The sequence below is a fragment of the Ranitomeya imitator genome, chromosome 4 (assembly GCF_032444005.1).
Source record: "Ranitomeya imitator isolate aRanImi1 chromosome 4, aRanImi1.pri, whole genome shotgun sequence".
Taxonomy (NCBI): Eukaryota; Metazoa; Chordata; class Amphibia; order Anura; family Dendrobatidae; genus Ranitomeya; species Ranitomeya imitator.
Genome location: NC_091285.1, coordinates 668817331 through 668843987, shown reverse-complemented (window position 1 = coordinate 668843987; position 26657 = coordinate 668817331). Strand labels below are relative to the sequence as shown.

Here is a 26657-nt window from a genome sequence, read left to right as displayed (position 1 = left end):
TACACAGCCATCAGGACACACAGACCTCTCCTCCTAATACACAGCCATCAGGACACACAGACCTCTCCTCCTAATACACAGACATCAGGACACACAGACCTCTCCTCCTAATACACAGCCATCAGGACACACAGACCTCTCCTCCTAATACACAGCCATCAGGACACACAGACCTCTCCTCCTAATACACAGCCATCAGGACACACAGACCTCACCTCCTAATATACAGGCATCAGGACACACAGACCTCTCCTCCTCCTAATACACAGCCATCAGGACACACAGACCTCTCCTCCTAATATACAGGCATCAGGACACACAGACCTCTCCTCCTCCTAATATACAGCCATCAGGACACACAGACCTCTCCTCCTCCTAATACACAGACATCAGGACACACAGACCTCTCCTCCTAATACACAGCCATCAGGACACACAGACCTCTCCTCCTAATACACAGACATCAGGACACACAGACCTCTCCTCCTAATACACAGCCATCAGGACACACAGACCTCACCTCCTAATATACAGGCATCAGGACACACAGACCTCTCCTCCTAATACACAGCCATCAGGACACACAGACCTCTCCTCCTCCTAATACACAGCCATCAGGACACACAGACCTCTCCTCCTAATATACAGGCATCAGGACACACAGACCTCTCCTCCTAATACACAGCCATCAGGACACACAGACCTCTCCTCCTCCTAATACACAGACACCAGGACACACAGACCTCGCCTCCTCCTAATACACAGACATCAGGTCACACAGACCTCTCCTCCTCCTCATACACAGACATCAGGACACCCAGACCTCTCCTCCTCCTAATACACTGACATCAGGACACACAGACCTCTCCTCCTCCTTATACACAGACCTCTCCTCCTCCTTATACACAGACCTCTCCTCCTCCTTATACACAGACCTCTCCTCCTCCTTATACACAGACCTCTCCTCCTCCTTATACACAGACCTCTCCTCCTCCTTATACACAGACCTCTCCTCCTCCTTATACACAGACCTCTCCTCCTCCTTATGCACAGCCCTCTCTTCCTCCTTATACACAGACCTCTCCTCCTCCTTATACACAGACCTCTCCTCCTCCTTATGCACAGCCCTCTCTTCCTCCTTATACACAGACCTCTCCTCCTCCTTACACACAGACCTCTCCTCCTCCTTACGCACAGACCTCTCCTCCTCCTTATACACAGACCTCTCCTCCTCCTTACACACAGACCTCTCCTCCTCCTTATACACAGACCTCAGGACACACAGACCTCTCCTCCTCCTAATACACTGACATCAGGACACACAGACCTCTCCTCCTCCTTATACACAGACCTCTCCTCCTCCTTATACACAGACCTCTCCTCCTCCTTATACACAGACCTCTCCTCCTCCTTATACACAGACCTCTCCTCCTCCTTATACACAGACCTCTCCTCCTCCTTATACACAGACCTCTCCTCCTCCTTATGCACAGCCCTCTCTTCCTCCTTATACACAGACCTCTCCTCCTCCTTATACACAGACCTCTCCTCCTCCTTATGCACAGCCCTCTCTTCCTCCTTATACACAGACCTCTCCTCCTCCTTACACACAGACCTCTCCTCCTCCTTACGCACAGACCTCTCCTCCTCCTTATACACAGACCTCTCCTCCTCCTTACACACAGACCTCTCCTCCTCCTTATACACAGACCTCAGGACACACAGACCTCTCCTCCTCCTTACGCACAGCCCTCTCCTCCTCCTTATACACAGGTCACACTCTTGTACACAGTCAGATTTCATAGATACAATAAAAGGAGACTTCCTTTTATTACAAATGTAAACATGTGGTATAATGGTCGTACACCCGCAGGAGAGGGAACATCTGAGGTGTTAACAGCTTCATTTGTGACACCCAAATATATATATATGTGTACGAATCAGCACTTCAGGGAGCGCGGAGTAATCCCACCCTCAGTCCATCACGGAGGGTCCGGCCCATACACAGTAACATTTCTATGTCCCCCTCCAGAAGGTTCATGCGGAGCATTAAAAATAAAAACATGCAGAGCCAAGCTTTGCAGATCCCTCGTAGTGTGGAATTATTCGCCTTCGGGGCACATTGGATTAATCTTTGGCACTTAATGGCAAGGAAACATGGAGGAAGCCCCTGCGGAGATGCGATCACACCATAGGTGGTGCATGGCGGCCACATAGGTCATGACCCTGGCTCCCAATATTTGGGGGATTTCTGTAACAATGGCTTATCTTGGGGATTCTTATGTAACAATGCCTCTCGCTGGAGGAGTGGTCGCTCAGCCGGGAGTGCGATGGCGGCAGTCACCCCCTTCCCTGTGGACCTCATACAGCCAGGAGGTTTCCGCCCCGTGAGGGCAGTGACATTTTGCATCTCGCCGAGCTTTGCATATGACAAGAGACATCTCTCCGACCTAATTGGGACTGTGACCGGATTAACAAGAACAATTATTCTGCTCCTTGGGGGCGGCGTCATTGAGTTGAGCGGTTCCACCTGACGGTACCGGTCCATTCTCCAGGCTTTCGTTCATCTTCTCGCAGATGACGTCCACCAAACGCTCAAACACTTGCTTCACGTTGATGTTCTCCTTCGCACTTGCTTCAAAAAACTCAAATCCTTAAAGAGAAGGAGAAACACATGTCAGTGGAGACCTCGGGCCGGCCTTGGCCTTGGCCTTGGCTTTGGCCGTGACTCTTTTGGTTTACTCAGCAATACAGACACCAGGAGCAGCACAGTATTGGGAAATACAGGGTCTTTTTTTCTTACACAATGCTAGAAAAGCATTTTTTTTTCAACAAATCCATTTAAAAACAGATTTTCAATAATGTTTTGCCAAAATGAAGATGTGGCTGGTAACCTAGGCAAGGGGCCGTAATCAAAAGAATGAAAAATGTCTCCGTTATTCGGGAAGAGAGAGGATTTTTAATAAAAAGAAAATTGCAAACATTCTTGTTTATATAAACAGTGCAACTTTAACCATTAAATGGGTTGTCCAGTACTTTTATACTGATGGCCTGTCCTTAGGATTAGCCATCAATATCAGATCGGTGGAGGGGGCAACACTTTGTCAACCGGATACAGTCAGTCCAGAGTCCCAATGTCTGCCAGATGTGATCAGCCCTGAGTGAAGATGCTGGCCGGATGTGATCGGTCTCAAGCACCGACAGCAACCAGATGTGATTAGTCCCAAGTCCTGATGCTGGCCAAACGTGATCAATCCTGATGCTAGCCAGATGTGATCAATCCTGATGCTAGCCAGATGGGATCAGTCTTCATGCACGCCAGATGTGATCAGTCCTGAGTGCCGATGCTGGATGGATGTGATCAGTCCTGAGTGCCGATGCTGGATGGATGTGATCAGTCCTGAGTGCCGATGCTGGATGGATGTGATCAGTCCTGAGTGCCGATGCTGGATGGATGTGATCAGTCCTGAGTGCGGATGCTGACTATACATGATCGGTCTTGAGTACCAATGGCAATCAGATGTGATCAGTCCTGAGTCCTGATGCTGGCCAGATGAGATCAGTCCAGAGTACCAATGCTGTCCAGAAGTGATCAGTCCTGAGTACCGTTGCTGGCTGGATGTGATCAGGTCCTGAGTGCTGATGCTGGCCAAATGTGATCAGTCCTGAGTGCTGATGCTGGCCAAATGTGATCACTCCTGAGTGCCGATATTGGCCGGATGTGATCAGTCCTGATGCTGGCCAGATGTGATAAGTCCCAAGACTCAATGCTGTCCAGATGTGATCAGTCCTGAGTACCGTTGCTGGCTGGATGTGATCAGGTCCTGAGTGCTGATGCTGGCCAAATGTGATCAGTCCTGAGTGCCGATATTGGCCGGATGTGATCAGACCTGAGTGCCGATATTGGCCGGATGTGATCAGACCTGAGTGTCGATGCTGGCCGGATGTGATCAGTCCTGATGCTGGCCAGATGTGATAAGCCCCGAGTCCTGATGCTGGCCAGATGTGATCAGTCCCAAGACTCAATGCTGGCCAGATGTGATCAGTCCTCAGTCCCGATTCTGGCCAGATGTGATCGGTCTCAAGCACCGACAGCAACCAGATGTGATTAGTCCCGAGTCCTGATGCTGGCCAAACGTGATCAATCCTGATGCTAGCCAGATGTGATCAATCCTGATGCTAGCCAGATGGGATCAGTCTTCATGCACGCCAGATGTGATCAGTCCTGAGTGCCGATGCTGGATGGATGTGATCAGTCCTGAGTGCCGATGCTGGATGGATGTGATCAGTCCTGAGTGCCGATGCTGACTATACATGATCGGTCTTGAGTACCAATGGCAATCAGATGTGATCAGTCCTGAGTCCTGATGCTGGCCAGATGAGATCAGTCCAGAGTACCAATGCTGTCCAGAAGTGATCAGTCCTGAGTACCGTTGCTGGCTGGATGTGATCAGGTCCTGAGTGCTGATGCTGGCCAAATGTGATCAGTCCTGAGTGCCGATATTGGCCGGATGTGATCAGACCTGAGTGCCGATATTGGCCGGATGTGATCAGACCTGAGTGTCGATGCTGGCCGGATGTGATCAGTCCTGATGCTGGCCAGATGTGATAAGCCCCGAGTCCTGATGCTGGCCAGATGTGATCAGTCCCAAGACTCAATGCTGGCCAGATGTGATCAGTCCTCAGTCCCGATTCTGGCCAGATGTGATCGGTCTCAAGCACAGATGGCAACCAGATGTGATCAGTCCCCAGTCCCGATGTTGGTCGGATGTGATCATTCCCGAGTACCAATGCTGTCAAGAGATCAGTCCTGAGTGCCGATGTGATTAGTCCTGATCAGTGGGGATGTGATCATTCACGAGTACCATTGCTGTCAAGAAGTGATCAGTCCTGAGTACCGTTGCTGGCCGGATGTGATCAGGTCCTGAGTCCTGAAGCTAGCTGGATGTGATCAGTCCTGAGTACCACTGCTAGCCGGATTTGGTCAGGTCAGGTCCTGATGCCGATGCTGGCCGGATGTGATCAGGTCCTGATGCCGATGCTGGCCGGATTTGGTCAGGTCCTGATGCCGATGCTGGCCGGATTTGGTCAGGTCCTGATGCCGATGCTGGCCGGATTTGGTCAGGTCCAGATGCCGATGCTGGCCGGATGTGATCAGGTCCTGATGGCGATGCTGGCCGGATTTGATCAGGTCCTGATGCCGATGCTGGCCGGATTTGGTCAGGTCCCGATGCCGATGCTGGCCAGATTTGAACAGTTGTAGAGCAGAATACTAGAGTTCAGTCCTGTATAGTGGCCATAGTGGAGGACTGCAGATCTACACCTATTCATTCGAAAAGGGTGAATGTTCAGTACCCCAGGACTGGGAACAGCTGATCGGTGGTGGGTGCCAAGTGTCGTACCCCCATGATCTGGTATTGATGACCTATCCTAAGGATATGCTATCAGCATAAAAGTACTGGACAAACCTTTTAATGGGGTTTTCCATTTGGAAAAAAGTGTGGCTCAAACAATGACGTACTTGTAAAGTAACAAACACAGATAGTACACGAACTCCATCGGTCCAGCTCCGGCTCTCCACCACTACTCCGGTCTCTGTGTATTGGCATCATGACTACAGAGCATATCACCATTGCAGCTAATCATTGCGCTCCATGGTTGAGCCGTTGACACCAGCAGAGCCGCCGAGCTCACTGTTTGGCTCCAGTGATGATAAGGTGGGGCAAAAAAGTATTTAGTCAGTCAGCAATAGTGCAAGTTCCACCACTTAAAAAGATGAGAGGCGTCTGTAATTTACATCATAGGTAGACCTCAACTATGGGAGACAAACTGAGAAAAAAAAATCCAGAAAATCACATTGTCTGTTTTTTTAACATTTTATTTGCATATTATGGTGGAAAATAAGTATTTGGTCAGAAACAAAATTTCATCTCAATACTTTGTAATATATCCTTTGTTGGCAATGACAGAGGTCAAACGTTTTCTGTAAGTCTTCACAAGGTTGCCACACACTGTTGTTGGTATGTTGGCCCATTCCTCCATGCCGATCTCCTCTAGAGCAGTGATGTTTTTGGCTTTTCGCTTGGCAACACGGACTTTCAACTCCCTCCAAAGGTTTTCTATAGGGTTGAGATCTGGAGACTGGCTAGGCCACTCCAGGACCTTGAAATGCTTCTTACGAAGCCACTCCTTCGTTGCCCTGGCGGTGTGCTTTGGATCATTGTCATGTTGAAAGACCCAGCCACGTTTCATCTTCAATGCCCTTGCTGATGGAAGGAGGTTTGCACTCAAAATCTCACGATACATGGCCCCATTCATTCTTTCGTGTACCCGGATCAGTCGTCCTGGCCCCTTTGCAGAGAAACAGCCCCAAAGCATGATGTTTCCACCACCATGCTTTACAGTAGGTATGGTGTTTGATGGATGCAACTCAGTATTCTTTTTCCTCCAAACACGACAAGTTGTGTTTCTACCAAACAGTTCCAGTTTGGTTTCATCAGACCATAGGACATTCTCCCAAAACTCCTCTGGATCATCCAAATGCTCTCTAGCAAACTTCAGACGGGCCCGGACATGTACTGGCTTAAGCAGTGGGACACGTCTGGCACTGCAGGATCTGAGTCCATGGTGGCGTAGTGTGTTACTTATGGTAGGCCTTGTTACATTGGTCCCAGCTCTCTGCAGTTCATTCACTAGGTCCCCCCGCGTGGTTCTGGGATTTTTGCTCACCGTTCTTGTGATCATTCTGACCCCACGGGGTGGGATTTTGCGTGGAGCCCCAGATCGAGGGAGATTATCAGTGGTCTTGTATGTCTTCCATTTTCTAATTATTGCTCCCACTGTTGATTTCTTCACTCCAAGCTGGTTGGCTATTGCAGATTCAGTCTTCCCAGCCTGGTGCAGGGCTACAATTTTGTTTCTGGTGTCCTTTGACAGCTCTTTGGTCTTCACCATTGTGGAGTTTGGAGTCAGACTGTTTGAGGGTGTGCACAGGTGTCTTTTTATACTGATAACAAGTTTAAACAGGTGCCATTACTACAGGTAATGAGTGGAGGAAAGAGTAGACTCTTAAAGAAGAAGTTACAGGTCTGTGAGAGCCAGAAATCTTAATTGTTTGTTTCTGACCAAATACTTATTTTCCACCATAATATGCAAATAAAATGTTAAAAAAACAGACAATGTGATTTTCTGGATTTTGTTTTCTCAGTTTGTCTCCCATAGTTGAGGTCTACCTATGATGTAAATTACAGACGCCTCTCATCTTTTTAAGTGGTGGAACTTGCACTATTGCTGACTGACTAAATACTTTTTTGCCCCACTGTATATGTGCCGTACTCATGGCGTCACTACCGCAGCTCATTTTCATTTTTTTTAAAAATGCAGGGATGGTAAAACCAAAGAAACTTTGCAATTTCGCACATATTGAAAGTTCTATTTCTTCTGAAAAAAATAGGATATTTTTAATTTTAAAATGGTAAAGCTCGTTGCCTAGGTTACCGGCCACCTTGGCAGGGTATCAGAGATGGCTGGTCTCCTAGGCAAGGAGTGCATGCTTGTCATCGCTTAGCTATATAGCTTGTGAGAGCGGCTCTGCAGCCATACGGATCGCTGGGGCGCACCCAGCCTCGGTGCCCCTGCCCTTTTCCGATGCTGCAGAGACAAACCTGCACAGTTGGCAGCACGAGTGAGCACTCAGTGCTTGCTGGTGGTGCCCAGCGACCCCCAATAACCCCTTATCAACATATGACGTACTGGTATGTCGTATGCCGGCTCCCTGACTTTGATGTGGGCTTGCATGCTGAACCTACATCTTTCCTGGCAGATGATGGCTGTGATATTCAGCCATCATCTACTTCTAACAGATCCACCCACGGCTGTTAACCTCAATCTCTGACAGTGACATTTAACATTCACCGATAAGGGGCACGTCATTCCACACGCTCATCGGCACACCCATGACGTGATCACATAGCATTAATGAGTTGCTTTGACAGTCGGGGGTCTGCCGAAGACCCCTGTGTCTGTCATTACGATCCTCCTGTAGAAGCCAACCTGTAGATGGCGCTCATAGGAAATCGTGATTATCGCTATACAGAACAGTGCTGCTGCTCTGCTATGTATAGCACAAGCGATCAGACGATCGCAGCTTCAAGTCCCTAAAGGGGACTATTAAATTCAGTAAAAAAAAAAAAATACAAAAGTCACACCCCATTAAAAAATACACATATTTGGTATCGCTGAGTTAATAAAAGTCAGATCTGTTAAAGTATAAAATAAATTAGACCAATCAGTAACGAAAAAAAAAATCACAATTGTGTTTTTTCAGCAGCTGGAACAACACAAAAAAAAAATGTAATAACAGGCAATCAAAACATCGTATCTACCCCAAAGTGATGCCAATAAAAACATCGAATCAGGGCTAAAAAAAACAAGCCCTATATGTCTATGTGGATGGAAGAATGAAAAAAAAACTTATGGCTCCTGAAATGAGGAGAGGAAAAAGTTAAAGTGCAAAAATGGAAAATCGCCCAGATGGGAAGGAGTTAGGCCAAATCATCCTCACCTAGTTCTTCAGCCAGTCTCCGTCCGTCTTCTGCAGGGATGACCCGATCATCTTCCAGGTCGCACTTGTTTCCTACCAGCAGGACCTGCGCGTTGTCCCATGAGTACGTCTTGATTTGGGTTGCCCTGTAGAGAAGAAGGGGAGAAAAGCTGACGGACATCCGTATAGGATTTGTTTTACAGGGAGCTAGTTTTTTTGTGTGAAATGATGCATACTTTTCATTGCTATCATTTTATGGAGGGAATATAAAAGATTAATATAGTCAATTTTTAAAGTTTACTTTCAGGTCATTCACCATGAGAGATGTAGGAGGCATCAGCCACGTCGTTCAAAGGGGTCACAGGAGGCGCCAAGCACACACCACCCATCAGACCCCATACACACTGGGGGAGTATGAGGACATCTTGGTATTTATGAACAGGATACTGGAGTGATCTTCAAGATGACTTAAAGGTGGTGGAATTAGTTTATTGAAGGAGAACCTGATGACGCGTCCGTCCACTTGTCCCTGAGGGAGAACCTGATGACGCGTCCGTCCACTTGTCCCTGAGGGAGAACCTGATGACGCGTCCGTCCACTTGTCCATGAGGGAGAACCTGATGACGCGTCCGTCCACTTGTCCCTGAGGGAGAACCTGATGACACGTCCTTCCACTTGTCCCTGAGGGAGAACCTGATGACGTGTCCGTCTACTTGTCCCTGAGGGAGAACCTGATGACGCGTCCATCCACTTGTCCCTGAGGGAGAACCTGATGACGCGTCCGTCTACTTGTCCCTGAGGGAGAACCTGATGACACGTCCTTCCACTTGTCCCTGAGGGAGAACCTGATGACGTGTCCGTCCACTTGTCCCTGAGGGAGAACCTGATGACGCGTCCATCCACTTGTCCCTGAGGGAGAACCTGATGACGTGTCCATCCACTTGTCCCTGAGGGAGAACCTGATGACGCGTCCATCCACTTGTCCCTGAGTGAGAACCCGATGACGCGTCCGTCCACTTGTCCCTGAGGGAGAACCTGATGACGCGTCCGTCCACTTGTCCCTGAGGGAGAACCTGATGACGCGTCCGTCCACTTATCCATGAGGGAGAACCTGATGACGCGTCCGTCCACTTGTCCATGAGGGAGAACCTGATGACGCGTCTGTCCACTTGTCCATGAGGGAGAACCTGATGACACGTCCGTCCACTTGTCCCTGAGGGAGAACCTGATGACACGTCCTTCCACTTATCCCTGAGGGAGAACCTGATGACGCATCCGTCCACTTATCCCTGAGGGAGAACCTGATGACGCGTCCGTCCACTTGTCTCTGAGGGAGAACCTGATGACGCGTTCGTCCACTTGTCCCTGGGGGAGAACCTGATGACGCGTCCGTCCACTTGTCCCTGAGGGAGAACCTGATGACGCGTCCGTCCACTTGTCCCTGAGGGAGAACCTGATGACGCATCCGTCCACTTGTCCCTGAGGGAGAACCTGATGACGCGTCCGTCCACTTGTCCCTGAGGGAGAACCTGATGATGGCAGATCTGGAACCATGACAAGTAGCTGATATTCCCAACTCTTACTGTGTCCACATCCCAGGTAATTGTGAGATCCCCGTGACGCTGTCCTCCTCCTCAGGCTGTTTGCTGTCACCGTGGAGCCAGCACTTCCCTCTCCGCTCACTCCTTCGGGCATAGTCATTCTGACTTTTTAAAGAGCAAGTTCACCCTCAATCCCATATTGTTCATCCTTGGATGGCCCTCAGGCCCTACTCCCGGGCACCAGTAATATAAAAGGCACATAATAGATATCTTACAGATCTTTTCATAGTATATGTAGATAGATTACTTTACTTATTTTGTATTAAACACTGTATTATACTCCAGAGCTGCATTCACACTTCTGCAGCGCTCAAATCTTTCTAGTCCCGTATCTGTATTAATTTCAGTAACACTTTCCGCAGTATTATAGGAACTCAATTCAAGGTTGTTGAGGAGTTCCAATTACAAGCAGCTGAATTGTGAATACAGCTCTGGAGTACAATATAGGATAGGCTTGAAAAACCTTGTCCTCCCATCAATCCCTTGATTTATTACTCAGTTCCAGTGTTGGGGTTATTTGCTCACCAGTCCTGCACGGCGTTGAATGAGTCCATGTTTGAGATGTCGTACATGAGCAGGAATCCCATGGCTCCTCTGTAGTATGCAGTGGTGATAGTGCGGTATCGCTCCTGTCCGGCCGTGTCCTGTACACACAACACAAAGACTGTCAGCACAGGAGAAGGCGCTGCCACAATCACAACTACCTCCAGGGAAACACCCACAGTAATGCACAAATTCACCATGTCTGATCGGTCTGTCACTGTCAGGAGACACAGCGTCAGGCGGCCCCCCACAACTGGTGGGAGCAGCCGGATTTTATCTAGTATATATAGTTAATTGCCTTTAGCCATCCCCAAAATAACAGACCTTATATAAAGACAACAGATCTTGTATAAAGACATGTCTTGATGTTAGAACTTATGGTACATCCATACCTACACATGCATACATGTCACTGTTCAATATGTTCACCATCTTACATAAAGAATTTATCTACATAAATGTGAAGTCATTTGGCAAATACATAGCATTATTTTCCCTATACTGATGTTGAGTTACATCTTTATTACACCCCAAAGTAGCCACCTTTTGCTTTGATGACTGCTTTGCACACTCTTGGCATTCTCTTGATGAGCTTCAAGAGGTAGTCACCGGGAATGGTTTTCACTTCACAGGTGTGCCCTATCAGGTTTAATAAGTGGCATTTCTTGCCTTATAAATGGGGTTGGGACCATCAGTTGTGTTGTGCAGAAGTCTGGTGGATACACAGCTGATAGTCCTACTGAATAGACTGTTAGAATTTGTATTACAGCAAGAAAAAAGCAGCCAAGTAAAGAAAAAGGTGTGGCCATCATTACTTTAAGAAATGAAGGTCAATCAGTCGGAAAAATTGGGAAAACTTTGAAAGTGTCCTCAAGTGCAGTGGCAAAAACCATCAAGCGCTCCAAAGAAACTGGCTCACATGAGGACCGCCCCAGGAAAGGAAGACCAAGAGTCACCTCTGCTTCTGAGGATAAGTTTATCCGAGTCACCAGCCTCAGAAATCGCAGGTTAACAGCAGCTCAGATTAGAGGTCAGGTCAATGCCACACAGAGTTCTAGCAGCAGACACATCTCTACAACAACTGTTAAGAGGAGACTTTGTGCAGCAGGCCTTCATGGTAAAATAGCTGCTAGGAAACCCCTGCTAAGGACAGGCAACAAGCAGAAGAGACTTGTTTGGGCTAAAGAACACAAGGAATGAACATTAGAGCAGTGGAAATCTGTGCTTTGATCTGATGAGTCTAAATTTGAGATCTTTGGTTCCAACCACTGTGTCTTTGTGCGACGCAGAAAAGGTGAACGGATGGACTCTACATGCCTGGTTCCCACCGTGAAGCATGGAGGAGGAGGTGTGATGGTGAGGGGGTGCTTTGCTGGTGACACTGGTGGGGATTTATTCAAAATTGAAGGCATACTGAACCAGTATGGCTGCCACAGCATCTTGCAGCGGCATGCTATTCCATCCGGTTTGTGTTTAGTTGGACCATCATTTATTTTTCAACAGGACAATGACCCCAAACACACCTCCAGGCTGTGTAAGAGCTATTTGACCAAGAAGGAGAGTGATGGGGTGCTACGCCAGATGACCTGGCCTCCACAGTCACCAGACCTGAACCCAATCGAGATGGTTTGGGGTGAGCTGGACCGCAGAGTGAAGGGAAAAGTGCCAACAAGTGCTAAGCATCTCTGGGAACTCCTTCAAGATTGTTGGAAGACCATTCCCGGTGACTACCTCTTGAAGCTCATCAAGAGAATGCCAAGAGTGTGCAAAGCAGTCATCAAAGCAAAAGGTGGCTACTTTGAAGAACCTAGAATATAAGACATAATTTCAGTTGTTTCACACTTTTTTGTTAAGTATATAATTCCACATGTGTTAATTCATTGTTCTGATGCCTTCAGTGTGAATGTACAATTTTCATAGTCATGAAAATACAGAAGAATCTTTAAATGAGAAGGTGTGTCCAAACTTTTGGTCTGTACTGTATGTACACAGTGACTGCACCAGCAGAATAGTACATGTGCGGCCCCCGCCAGTAGATATACAACGTTTGCTTACAATCATGTAACGTTGTTGCTGAAGGCTGCGGCCCGTTCACTTGTCACATAGAGAATATTTAGGTATTTCTTACCCAGATTTGCAGCTTCACCCTCTTCTCGTTCCTGTACACGGTCTTCACCTTAAAGTCTATCCCCACGGTGCTGACAAAGGCGGAGGTGAAGGAGTCATCAGCATAGCGGAACAGGAAGGAGGTCTTCCCCACGCTGCTGTTCCCGATGATCAGGAGCTTAAACATGTAATCAAAATTCTGGTCCGCAGCGTCTTTCTGAGGTTGGCGGGTGTCACTGGCAGATGCCATCTGTCGTGTGAGAAGAATTATTGTGTTATCCCAATGGCCGAAGATTTCTGTAGGTTATCAATGAAAAGTCCGCTCTGCGCTAATGATGTGTCGGCTCCTTTACCTTAAAAAAAGAGTCTCAAAGGGCATCTGTAGGACAGGCCAGGCTCATGTCATAAGGTCTGTGCAGAGATCGCACCATGGGGACCGCCATTGTTTATCACCTATGAGGAGGAGGCCACATACATACATGCAGTCCCTCCCTATCCAAATGATGGGGGGCAAATATCCGGCCTCTCGCCCCGGTGTATAATATCCGGCCTTTTGTCCAAGTGTATAACATCTGGGCCCTCACCCCCGCTGTATAACATAGGGCCCCTCACCCCCATTGTACCCCTGAGGTATAACATCTGGCCCATCGCCCCTGGTGTATAACATCTGGCCCCTCGCCCCCGGTGTATGACCTCCGACCCCTCGCCCCTGGTGTATGACCTCCGAACCTCGCCCCGGTGTATAACAACTGGCCCCTCGCCCCTGGTGTATAACATCTGGCCCCTCGCCCCCAGTGTATAACATCCGACCCCTCGCCCCTGGTGTATAACAACTGGCCCCTCGCCCCTGGTGTATGACCTCCGACCCTCACCCCGGTGTATAACATCCAGCCCCTCGCCCCCGCTGTATAACATCTGGCCCCTCGCCCCGGTGTATGACCTCCAACCCTCGCCCTGGTGTATAACATCCGGCCCCTCGCCCCGGTGTATAACATCCGGCCCCTCGCCCCCAGTGTATAAAATCCGGCCTCTCGCCCCCTGGTGTATAAAATCCGGCCTCTCGCCCCCCGATGTATAAAATCCGGCCCCTCGCCCCCGTGTATAAAATCCAGCCCCTCGCCCCCGGTGTATAACATCCGGCCCCTCGCCCCCCGATGTATAAAATGCGACCCCTCGCCCCCGGTGTATGACCTTTGACCCTCGCCCCGGTGTATAACATCTGGTCCCTCGCCCCCAGTGTATAACATCCGACCCCTCGCCCCTGGTGTATAACATCTGGCCCCGTGCCCCAGTGTGTAACATCTGGCCCCTCGCCCCTGGTGTATAACATCCGACCCTCGCCCCCGCTGTATAACATCCGGCCCCTCGCCCTCGGTGTATAACATCCGGCCCCTCGCCCCTGGTGTATAAAATCCGGCCTCTCGCCCCCCCGGGGGATAACCTCCGACCCCCTGCCATGTCATCTGCCTTTATTAACATGTAACAGAACGGCCAGAGGTGCAGAGCTCACTGATACCAGTCCGGTCCTGTAATAGAGGCCACCAGGGGAACAAGTCCGTTCATGACATTTCTTCCTCCTAAATCTTCCCTCATCACCTGTGAGTGATATTACTAAGAAGTGAATGCAGCCTTACATCACCAAGCACAATGCTGAGCTTTGGATGGAGTGGTGAAAAGCCACCACTGGAATCTGGAGGAGACGACGTGTTCTGTGCAGTGACGGATCACACATCTCTATACGGCGTCTGATGGAGGAGTCTGGGTTTGGTGATTCCAGGAGAACGTTACCCCGACTGCATTGTGTCCGCTGTACAGACGGTGGAGGAGGATAACGCTCTGGGCTGTTATCAGGGGGCGGCCTCGGCCCCTTAGCTCCACTGAAGGGAAATCTTAATGATTCAGCACAAGACATTGTGGACAATTGTAGCCTCCATCTTTGTGGGAAGAGTTTGGTGAAGACCCTTTTCTGTTCCCCATGACTGCGCCCAGTGCACGAGGTCCATACAGACATGGGGGGGGGACATGAGCGGCCGCACAGACCTCAGCCCCATCTAACGCATACACCGGAGACTGTGAGCCCGGCCTCCCCCAACATCAGGGTCTGACCTCACCAATGCTCCAATATTCCCACAGACGCCGCCAACATTTTTGTAGAAATCCGTCCCAGAAGAGCGAGAGCCGTTATATCTGCCGAGGGCCGACACCATATCAATGTCTATGGGTGTAAGATGGGAGGTCAGAAAAGCTCCTAGAGGTTTAGTGTGTACGCGCCCCAATACCTTTCTCCATATAATGTACCTGAGCGGTTTGCTAACATGAGCCACGAGTCCGGTCCACCAGCTCTGCCCTGTAAGCGACGAGTCCGGGCTCCAAAACTAAGTCACAATTTACTCTCCTTTCTGGAAGTTCCACTGACTACAACCCAGTAGTGATTATAGACGTGCCGCCATATACAGTTGTGCTCAAAAGTTTACATACCCCGGCAGAATTTTTGCTTTCTTGGCCTTTTTTTTTTTCCAGAGAATATGAATGTCAACACCAAAACTTTTTCTCCACTCATGGTTAGTGGTTGGGTGAAGCCATTTATTGTCAGACTACTGTGTTTTCTCTTTTTAAATCATAATGACAACCAAAAACATCCACATGACCCTGATCACAAGTTCACATACCCTGGTGATTTTGGCCAGATAACATGCACAGAAGTTGACTGTGAATGGCTACTAAAGGTAACATCCTCACCTGTGACCTGTTTGCTTGTAATCAGTGTGTGCATAAAAGCTGAGTGAAGTTCTGGTATCCAGACAGACTCTTGCGTCTTTCATCCAGCCACTGACGTTTCTGGATTGTGACTCATGGGGAAAGCAAAAGAATTGTCAACGGATCTACGGGAAAAGGTAGTTAAACTGTATAAAACAGGAAAGGGATACAAAAAGATATCCAAGGAATTGATAATGCCAGTCAGCAGCGTTCACACTGTCATTAACAAATAGAAAATCAGGGGCTCTATAAAGACAAAACCACGGTCAGGTAGACTAACATAAATGTTGTCCACAAATGCCAGCAAAATTGTTTGGGATACAAAGAAAAACCCACAAATAACATCAGCTGAAATACAGGACTGTCTGAAAACTTGCGGTGTGGCTGTTTCAAGATGCACAATTAGGCGCATGAAGAAAAATGGGCTGCATGGTTGGGTCGCCAGAAGAAAGCCATTACTGCGCAAATGCCACAAAGTATCTCGCCTACAATATGCAAAACAGCACAGAGACAAGCCTCAAAACTTCTGGAACAAGGTAATTTGGAGTGATGAGACCAAAACTGAACTTTTTGGCCACAACCATAAACGTTACATTTGGAGAGAGGCCTATGATGAAAGGAACACCATTCCTACTGTAAAGCATGGAGGTGGTTTACTGATGTTTTGGGGATGTGTGAGCTACAAAGGCACAGAAAACTTGGTCAAAGTTGAAGGAAAGATGAATGCAGCACGTTATCAGCAAATACGGATCCGTGCTTTCCTTGACCGCAACACTGCAAAAACGCTAGTGCATGCCCTTATCATCTCCCGCCTCGACTACTGCAACCTCCTACTCTCTGGACTCCCCTCTAGCACTCTGGCACCACTCCAATCCATCCTACACTCTGCTGCCCGACTAATCCACCTGTCCCCCCGCTATTCCCCAGCCTCTCCCTTGTGTCAAGCCCTTCACTGGCTTCCTATCGCCCAGAGACTCCAGTTCAAAACCCTCACACTGACATACAAAGCCATCCACAACCTGTCTCCTCCATACATCTGTGACATGGTCTCCCGGTACCTACCTACACGCGACCTCCGATCCTCCCAAGACCTCCTTCTCTACTCCCCTCTCATCTCTTCTTCCCATAACCGCATCCAAGACTTCTCCCGTGCTTCCCCCATACTCTGGAACTCTCTACCCCAACACATCAGACTTGCGCCTACCATAGACACCTTCAAAAAGAACCTGAAGACTCATCTCTTCCGACAAGCCTACAGCCTGCAGTGATCCTCAACCTACTGAACAGCCGCACAGCCAGCTCTTCCCTCTCCTAGTGTATCCTCACCCACCCCCTGCAGACTGTGAGCCCTCGCGGGCAGGGTCCTCCCTCCTTATGTACTCGTGTGCCTTGATATCTGCTCATGTTTAATGTATTTGTCTATATTTGCCCCGTATTCACATGTAAAGCGCCATGGAATAAATGGCGCTATAAAAATGTATAATAATAATAATAATAATAATACTGGCGGCAAATTTGCACTCATCAGCCCGGAAGCTGCGTGTGGGACATACTTGGATGTTCCAACAAGACAATGATCCAAAACACAAGGCCAAGTCAACCTGTCATTGGCTACAGCAGAACAAAGTGAAGGTTATGGAGTGGTCATCTCAGTCTCCTGACCTCAATATCATTGAGCCATTCTGGGGAGATCTCAAGTGCGCAGTTCATGCTAGACAGCCCAGGAATTTACAGGAACTGGAGGCTTTTTGCCAAGAAGAGTGGGCAGCTTTACCATCTGAGAAAATAAAGAACCTCATCCACAACTACCACAATAGACTTCAAGCTGCCATTGATGTTGGAGGGGGCAATACACGGAATTAAGAAATGGGGTATGTGAACTTTTGATCAGGGTCATTTGGATGTTTTGAGTTGTCATTATGATTTATAAAGAGAAAACACAGGAGTTTGACAATAAATGGCTTCACCCAACCACTAACCATGAGTGGAGAAAAACTTTTGGTGTTATCATTCATATTCTCTGTAAAAAGGCCAAGAAAGCAAAAATTCTGCCGGGGAATGTAAACTTTTGAGCACAACGCTAAGACACAGAATTACTGAAATACCTGAGATGTACTGAGATGACTCGACAATGCAAGAAATACTCTGCTGCAATCATTCCTATGTACTGACGCGGGGCTGCTGGCTGACATGGGGTTTCTCTTATATGGAGGCATTGCATATATTTCTATTCAATGGTAGCATTCGGCTAGCACAATCTCTGCCTATTTAAGGAGGAAGCACATGATACTATAGGAAAATACACTTTCACAACTTGACTATCAGATACACAACTGATCAGACGTCCAGATGTAACTTTACGTTTACAGCCACTGCCAATACTACAGTAGATATAGATACGGTATATTTATGTGTCACATTGATTTTTTTTCCTCTACCCCTCGAGGAGAATGCCTTACACATGTTCCTGTTGCCCCGTTAAAGCTACAAGAATTCTTCTACCTAAATACTAAAAAGTTTTATAACTTTATTGGAACTCAGAACTTAGTTTTCCTTAACCACCACTAGGGGGAGCGCACTACTTACTGAGATAGACAGACTATAAATCGAGATCGAGTGAGCTCCCCCTACTGGTGGCTGCTGGAAGTCAGAATTGAATTGTTCCACTGTAGCTACAAAAACATTTGCAGGTTGAGGTCTTTAAACAAATGTTGTGACAGAAGTAATCCATTGAAAGGTCTGGATATTCTGTACTTAGTATAAATTATATTTAACTGAAAAACAAATAAAGAAAAAGTGAGTCTGGTGTAATGTCGTGTGTGAGGGATAGAAAAAATGTCACCCAATCAACAAGATAGGCAATAAACCTGCCTGTCCTGATTCACCTTCAATACTTCTGGAGACATCATAACTAAGCCATCTACCATCCAATAATCTATAGCAAGTCCCATAATTATCCCATATCCTGCCTTAATGGTGCCCATACACCTCTGTTGTCATTGATGAGAGGGGAGCACGTTCATGCCGGACATCTCTGGTGGCTGCTTATCATCCAGTTGGGAGAACCCAGGAGAGATGACATTACTCACTCCCCTACCCCCATCAGATAACAGTTATCTACAAATCTAATACCGAGAACATTTTCTTTAAAAGTATTAGGGTTGGGTCATTATCTGGTCCTTTGTGTAATAGAACGAGGTCAGGAACTGGTGGCCAAAGTCTGAAGATCTGCTCACACAAGCAGCCAGCCATGGTGCCAGAACAAGGACAGGAACTGGTGGCCAAGGTCTGAAGATCTGCTCACACAAGCAGCCAGCCATGGTGCCAGAACAAGAACTGGTGGTTAAGGTCTGAAGATCTGCTCTCACAAGCAGCCAGCCATGGTGCCAGAACAAGAACTGGTGGTCAAGGTCTGAAGATCTGCTCACACAAGCAGCCAGCCATGGTGCCAGAACAAGAACTGGTGGTCAAGGTCTGAAGATCTGGTCTCACAAGCAGCCAGCCATGGTGCCAGAACAAGGACAGGAACTGGTGGCCAAGGTCTGAAGATCTGCTCACACAAGCAGCCAGCCATGGTGCCAGAACAAGAACTGGTGGTCAAGGTCTGAAGATTTGCTCACACAAGCAGCCAGCCATGGTGCCAGAACAAGGACAGAAACTGGTGGCCAAGGTCTGGAGATCTGCTCACACAAGCAGCCAGCCATGGTGCCAGAACAAGGACAGGAACTGGTGGCCAAGGTCTGAAGATCTGCTCACACAAGCAGCCAGCCATGGTGCCAGAACAAGAACTGGTGGTCAAGGTCTGAAGATTTGCTCACACAAGCAGCCAGCCATGGTGCCAGAACAAGGACAGAAACTGGTGGCCAAGGTCTGAAGATCTGCTCTCACAAGTAGCCAGCCATGGTGCCAGAACAAAGACAAGAACTAGTGGTCACGGTCAGATCTCCTCTCACAAGCAACCAGCCATGGTGCCATCTGGAGCAGTTAGAGGTCACATCTTTGGGACAAGTTTGACTATTCCCAAGTGACTAAATCAGTCTTTATCTCCCACAAACACATCACCACGAATATCATACCAGATCAGAATCCCCTCAGGATCGCACACTACACATAGGTGAGGACCATATGGTCATATGTGTACTACAACTTTCAGCACCGGGGACCTACAACGAGGAGAGGAACAAGAGACAACCAAGCACCAAGAGGAGGCCTTCTTCTGGGGCTGGTCCACCAAAGCCTGGAGCTTCTTTGGCTTTTAGTTCCTTTCTATGATCCAGGGGTTAATAGTCCAAATGGGGAAGGGAGCTTGCTCCGAAAAAAACAAGGAACCAACCTGGACTTAAGGGAGTGGGGACTATCCATAAGCAGGAGACACAGGCATCAGGGGACTGTCCATAGGAAGGGGAAGGGGCAGATGTATTGACCTGGAGGAGCCATTAAGTCATTACTGTCCTAAGTAATTAACGTCTTACGTGGAATTTGTCTTCTAATGGAAAGTGATTCTGAGCAGCTGGAGCGGAGCATTGTGTCCAGCCATCTGGGTGTTACACCGTCTACACCCCAAAGCAAATAAAACCCAGGAGCTGGGATCTCCGCCGAGCTTACAGAGGCTGATAAAAGACAAAAGTCTGCACCTTAGCTTCTCAAAAAGGGTGAAAAAACGACTCGAAAGCCCTTCCAAATGTACCAGGCATGGGTACAGTCATTCGGGGGGTACCGTATACATTAAATAGGGACCCCCGTCATACAGTCGCTTCTCTCAATCACCTCCCACTCTGGTATAGGAGATGCTGCTCATAATGGTGCACTAATGAGAAAAGCCATTAATTCTCCACGCTCGCCCCCAGCAGCGTCAATGGGATTTACGCCCCAAAAATATCCCAGTGCCAGGATTATAATTACTACATGCCCTGATGGGGCTAGTCCAATTAAAAAGTGCCATACATATTATTATTATATATTATATCACGGTCCAATGCTATAAACTTGGCTGGTGGCTGACAACACCCTGCCCCATCTGTCCGATCACTATGGGCCTTCCATCCATTATATCCAGCAACCCCAGGACTACTCCTAGTGACTACACAGCCCCGGCACCACCCTGCACACATAGTCCTAGCCCACCCTGCACTCATAGTCCTAGCCCACCCTGCACACATAGCCCTAGCCCACCCTGCACTCATAGTCCTAGCCCACCCTGCACACATAGCCCTAGCCCACCCTGCACTCATAGCCCTAGCCCACCCTGCACTCATAGCCCTAGCCCACCCTGCACACATAGTCCTAGGCCACCCTGCACACATAGTCCTAGCCCACCCTGCACACATAGCCCTAGCCCACCCTGCACTCATAGCCCTAGCCCACCCTGCACTCATAGTCCTAGCCCACCCTGCACACATAGCCCTAGCCCACCCTGCACTCATAGCCCTAGCCCACCCTGCACACATAGTCCTAGGCCACCCTGCACACATAGTCCTAGCCCACCCTGCACACATAGTCCTAGCCCACCCTGCACATAGTCCTAGCCCACCCTGCACACATAGTCCTAGCCCACCCTGCACACATAGTCCTAGCCCACCCTGCACATAGTCCTAGCCCACCCTGCACATAGTCCTAGCCCACCCTGCACACATAGTCCTAGCCCACCCTGCACATAGTCCTAGCCCACCCTGCACATAGTCCTAGCCCACCCTGCACACATAGTCCTAACCCACCCTGCACACATAGCCCTAACCCACCCTGCACACATAGTCATAGCCCACCCTGCACACATAGCCCTAGCCCACCCTGCACACAGGCTACACATGTATATAGTGTATAACTATCACATCAGTACTTAGGGATACATGGAGGACACACACACACCCACATGTAAGGAGACGTGTCCCAGGATGGGGACCCAGCAGCTGCTGGTGACAGCCCACCCCAGGATATATTACCTTCTCCAGCAGGGTCCAGCCGCCACAGGCTCAGCTTCTCCTGGGTCACCCTTTGCAGTGGTCTCCCTGTCCTGCTGCACCCCTGTATTGGCCCTGCCTGGCTTTCACTGCTGCTGTCTCCTGCCCTCCCTCCCGGATCTGTCTGTTTGCAGGTAGCTCTGTCTCCAGCCCTGGCTGAGGTGTGTCTCCTTCCCCTGCATTCTCCCTCCTCCTCTAGCACAGCCCTCTCTCCCTGCAGGGCTGCCCTTCCTGTCCCTGACCAGCTGCCTGCTGGCTCCACAGTCCCTGTGTCCTGACTGTACAACACAATGGCCAGACCCTGCAATCCTGAAGCTGTATCCGGCTCCTTATCCCCACTGTGACCATCAAATTACCTCAAAGTAATGGTGTTCACCGGCTGTAGTGTAATACCGTGACATACAGTCATGGCCAAAAGTATTGACACCCCTGCAATTCTGTCAGATAATACTCAGTTTCTTCCTGAAAATGATTGCAAACACAAATTATTTGGTATTATTATCTTCATTTAATTTGTCTTAAATGAAAAAAACACAAAAAGAATTGTCCTAAAGCCAAATTGGATATAATTCCACACCAAACATAAAAAAGGGGGTGGACAAAAGTATTGGCACTGTTCAAAAAAATCATGTGATGCTTCTCTAATTTGTGTAATTAACAGCACCTATAACTTACCTGTGGCCCCTAAGAGGTGTTGGCAATAACTAAATCACACTTGCAGCCAGGTGACATGGATTAAAGTTGACTCAACCTCTGTCCTGTGTCCTTGTGTGTACCACATTGAGCATGGAGAAAAGAAAGAAGACCAAAGAACTGTCTGAGGACTTGAGAAACCAAATTGTGAGGAAGCATGAGCAATCTCAAGGCTACAAGTCCATCTCCAAAGACCTGAATGTTCCTGTGTCTACCGTGCGCAGTGTCATCAAGAAGTGTAAAGCCCATGGCACTGTGGCTAACCTCCCTAGATGTGGACGGAAAAGAAAAATTCACAAGAGATTTCAACGCAAGATTGTGCGGATGTTGGATAAAGATCTTCGACTAACACCCAAACAAGTTCTAGCTGCCCTGCAGTCCGAGGGTACAACAGTGTCGACCCGTACTATCCGTCGGCGTCTGAATGAAAAGGGACTGTATGGTAGGAGACCCAGGAAGATCCCACTTCTTACCCCGAGACATAAAAAAGCCAAGCTGGAGTTTGCCAAAACTTACCTGAGAAAGCCTAAAACGTTTTTGAAGAATGTTCTCTGGTCAGATGAGACAAAAGTAGAGCTTTTTGGGCAAAGGCATCAACATAGAGTTTACAGGAGAAAAAAAGAGGCATTCAAAGAAAAGAACACGGTCCCTACAGTCAAACATGGCGGAGGTTCCCTGATGTTTTGGGGTTGCTTTGCTGCCTCTGGCACTGGACTGCTTGACCGTGTGCATGGCATTATGAAGTCTGAAGACTACCAACAAATTTTGCAGCATAATGTAGGGCCCAGTGTGAGAAAGCTGGGTCTCCCTCAGAGGTCATGGGTCTTCCAGCAGGACAATGACCCAAAACACACTTCAAAAAGCACTAGAAAATGGTTTGAGAGAAAGCACTGGAGACTTCTAAGGTGGCCAGCAATGAGTCCAGACCTGAATCCCATAGAACACCTGTGGAGAGATCTAAAAATGGCAGTTTGGAGAAGGCAGCCTTCAAATATCAGGGACCTGGAGCAGTTTGCCAAAGAAGAATGGTCTAAAATTCCAGCAGAGCATTGTAAGAAACTCATTGATGGTTACCGGAAGTGGTTGGTCGCAGTTATTTTGGCTAAAGGTTGTGCAACCAAGTATTAGGCTGAGGGTGCCAATACTTTTGTCTGGCCCATTTTTGGAGTTTTGTGTGAAATGATCAATGTTTTGCTTTTTGCTTCATTCTCTCTTTTGTGTTTTTTCATTTAAGACAAATTAAATGAAGATAATAATACCAAATAATTTGTGTTTGCAATCATTTTCAGGAAGAAAATGAGTATTATCTGACAGAATTGCAGGGGTGTCAATACTTTTGGCCATGACTGTACATACATCCAACACCTACGTATATCACTGTAGAAGTGGTGTGAGGGGATGTGTGTACTGTACCTGTGAGGCTTATACCTGTTATGGTGTAGCAGTAGTGTGAGCAGGGGCGTACATAGACATCACTGGGTCCCATAGGACGGACGGACACACACACGCACGCACGCACGCACGCACACACACACATTCCCCTTTCAATTGCACCCATAAAGTATGATGCTAACAAAAGTGCCCCCAAACACAAAAGTACCCTCCGCGCGCACAGTATGTACCCCACTTCAACTTACCCAGCAAAGTATGGTGACCCCCGACATGGTATGATCCCCCAACTGTGACCTCGATGCAGTAAACTATAATGGACCAGCCCTCAACACAGTATGATGGACACTACGCAAACCATCACACTGTATTATTTTTTGCATACAGTATAACAGACCACACATAGCCCTCCATAAAGTATAAAGGCTTCCATATAGCCCTCCAAATATTATAAGAGCCACATCATAGCCATCCATATAGTATAACGGGCCCAATAGTACTCCATATAGTATAATGGCCCCGTAGTCCTCCATATAGTATACTGCACCCCATAATCCTCCATGTAGTAAAATGCACTCCATAATTCTCCATATATTATAATGCATTATCCGTAGGTCTCCATACAGCATAGTGCACCCCATATTCCTCTATATAGCACAAAGCACTGCCCATTGTCCCCCATAGTCTCCCATATAGTATAATGCATTCCCCATAGTCCCCCATATAGTATAATACACCCCATAGTCCCCCATATAGTATAATGCACTCCCCATAGTCTCCCATATAGTATAATGCATTCCCCATAGTCCCCCATATAGTATAATACACCCCATAGTCCCCCATATAGTATAATGCACTCCCCATAGTCTCCCATATAGTATAATGCATTCCCCATAGTCTCCCATATAGTATAATGCATTCCCCATAGTCCCCCATATAGTATAATACACCCCTTAGTCCCCCATATAGTATAATACACTCCCCATAGTCTTGCATACAGTATAATGAACTCCCTATAGTCCTCCATATAGTATAATGCACTGCATAGTCCTTTATATTGTATAATGCACTCTCTATAGTCCTCCATACAGTATAATGCATTCCCCATAGTCCCCCATATAGTATAATACACCCCATAGTCTCCCATATAGTATAATGCATTCCCCATAGTCTCCCATATAGTATAATGCATTCCCCATAGTCCCCCATATAGTATAATACACCCCATAGTCCCCCATATAGTATAATACACTCCCCATAGTCTTGCATACAGTATATTGAACTCCCTATAGTCCTCCATATAGTATAATGCAATGCATAGTCCTTTATATTGTATAATGCACTCTCTATAGTCCTCCATACAGTATAATGCACTCCCCATAGTCCTCCATACAGTATTATGGCTACCACAATGTACTCACTGATTTAAAAAAAAAGTACAATACTCACCTCTCTTCTTCGTTTCTGCGGCTCTGCTCCGCTCTCTATAGCTAGCGTTCTGATGCACCAAACATCTCAGGACAGCGTGCGCCATGTAGTGACATCATCGCACCCACTGCACTGAGATGTGAAACGCCGAGGAGGGGTGATGGAAGAAGGAACTTCAGCTGACACTCCCTCTCTCATCATTACTATTAAATGTACCGACATCGAGAATGACAATACAGTTGAACATGCGATGATAGGCCGGGGGGCTGTGCTAGCCCTTTGCCTCATGGGCTTCCTAGCAGCCTCGTGGCATGTTGCCATTGGTGGTAGGCTACTAAGGGTGAGGCGGAGATGTGTGTACTGTACCTGTGCTGTGTATACCTGTCATGGTGTAGTAGTAGTAGTGTGTAGGAGGTGTGTGTATAATGTGTCGTTTTATCATTTATTGTGCATTCTATTAACTGATAGATGCCACAATGATATTATCGCTCCTCCCTGTATATTGTAGGCTTGTATGCTGTTATTGAGGCGTGTAGTAACATTTCTGAGAATATCTTGCTATTATGCCTACATCTAGCCAGCACCAGCCCTATAGGCATACGTCATCAATATCTTGTGACCGGACAACCCCTTTCCGTACACAACAGTTACAGAGCTGAAGCTATACTGACTAACGCCTTCTTCACACGTCCGTTTTTTGTGTCCGTATGCAGTCTGTTTTTTAAGGGTCGCAAATACAGACACATGCATATCCATTGTGTTCAATGTTGGTGTGTACATGACCAGTTTCTCACAAAGGCCATGTGTTCGGGTGAAAAACCTGCAGACATGTCAGTTTATTTTTTGCACAGTATGGACAAAATGCGTGCCACACACGTGCACACTGAGGACATATGGATGACATCCGCGTGTGTCATCAACGTGACACGTACCAGCGCCTGGGAAGAAGCGGTACAGTTTGCGCTGATCCCAGGCACCAGCAGCTGAAGGCAGCTCTCATCATTGTCTCCTGCTCGGGCATTATCCATGACTCCTTCCCAGGCTATTAATAACAGCTCACAGCTGTTTGCTTAGCCTTTCCTGGTAAATTTACGGGCAACGCCAAAAAAAATGACGTAGGGTCCCCCTATAAATTCACACCAGCAAAGGCTAAACAGACAGCTGTGGATTTATATTAATAGCCTGGGAAGGGGCCATGGATATTGGCCCCATCATCCCGCAGGCTACCAACATCAGCCCTCAAATGGCGCATGCTATATCATTTCTTTCTGGGGTCCCCCATAAATTCACTTGGAAAGGCTAAGCAAACAGCTGTGAGCTGTTATTAATAGCCTGGGAATCTTTTGGGATATTGTCCCTTGTCCCAGATTCCCCCCAGGCTGTGGGCTTTCCCTCTGCTGGTTATGAAAATTGCACGGGAGCCCACGCCATTCTTTTTATTTAATTCTTTATATTACACAGGAGGGACAAAGCTGCTGCTGAATACAACTCCTGTCATAGTCGCCTGGTCGTGTTGATCTCAGGGAGACCAAGCGACAATGATGAGAGCTGCCTTCTGCAGCCGGAACCCGGGGATCAGCGAGAACTGTACCGCTTTTCACAGGCGCCGGTACGTGTCACCTGGACTGCACACGGATGCCA

At 47.9% G+C, this 26657-nt stretch overlaps 1 protein-coding gene across 1 annotated transcript; it reads right to left on the bottom strand.

Moving 5' to 3' along the window:
- Positions 1-1806: 1806 nt before the first annotated feature.
- Positions 1807-21829, bottom strand: RAB3D (RAB3D, member RAS oncogene family). Its single transcript, XM_069767221.1, has 5 exons — positions 21489-21829; positions 12815-13042; positions 10669-10787; positions 8564-8688; positions 1807-2653 (listed from the first exon to the last, which is right to left on the bottom strand). Exons 2-5 carry the CDS (start codon positions 13040-13042, stop codon positions 2472-2474), a joined length of 654 nt encoding a protein of 217 aa, XP_069623322.1. The 5' UTR covers positions 21489-21829; the 3' UTR covers positions 1807-2471.
- Between the last annotated feature and the right edge of the window lie 4828 nt (positions 21830-26657).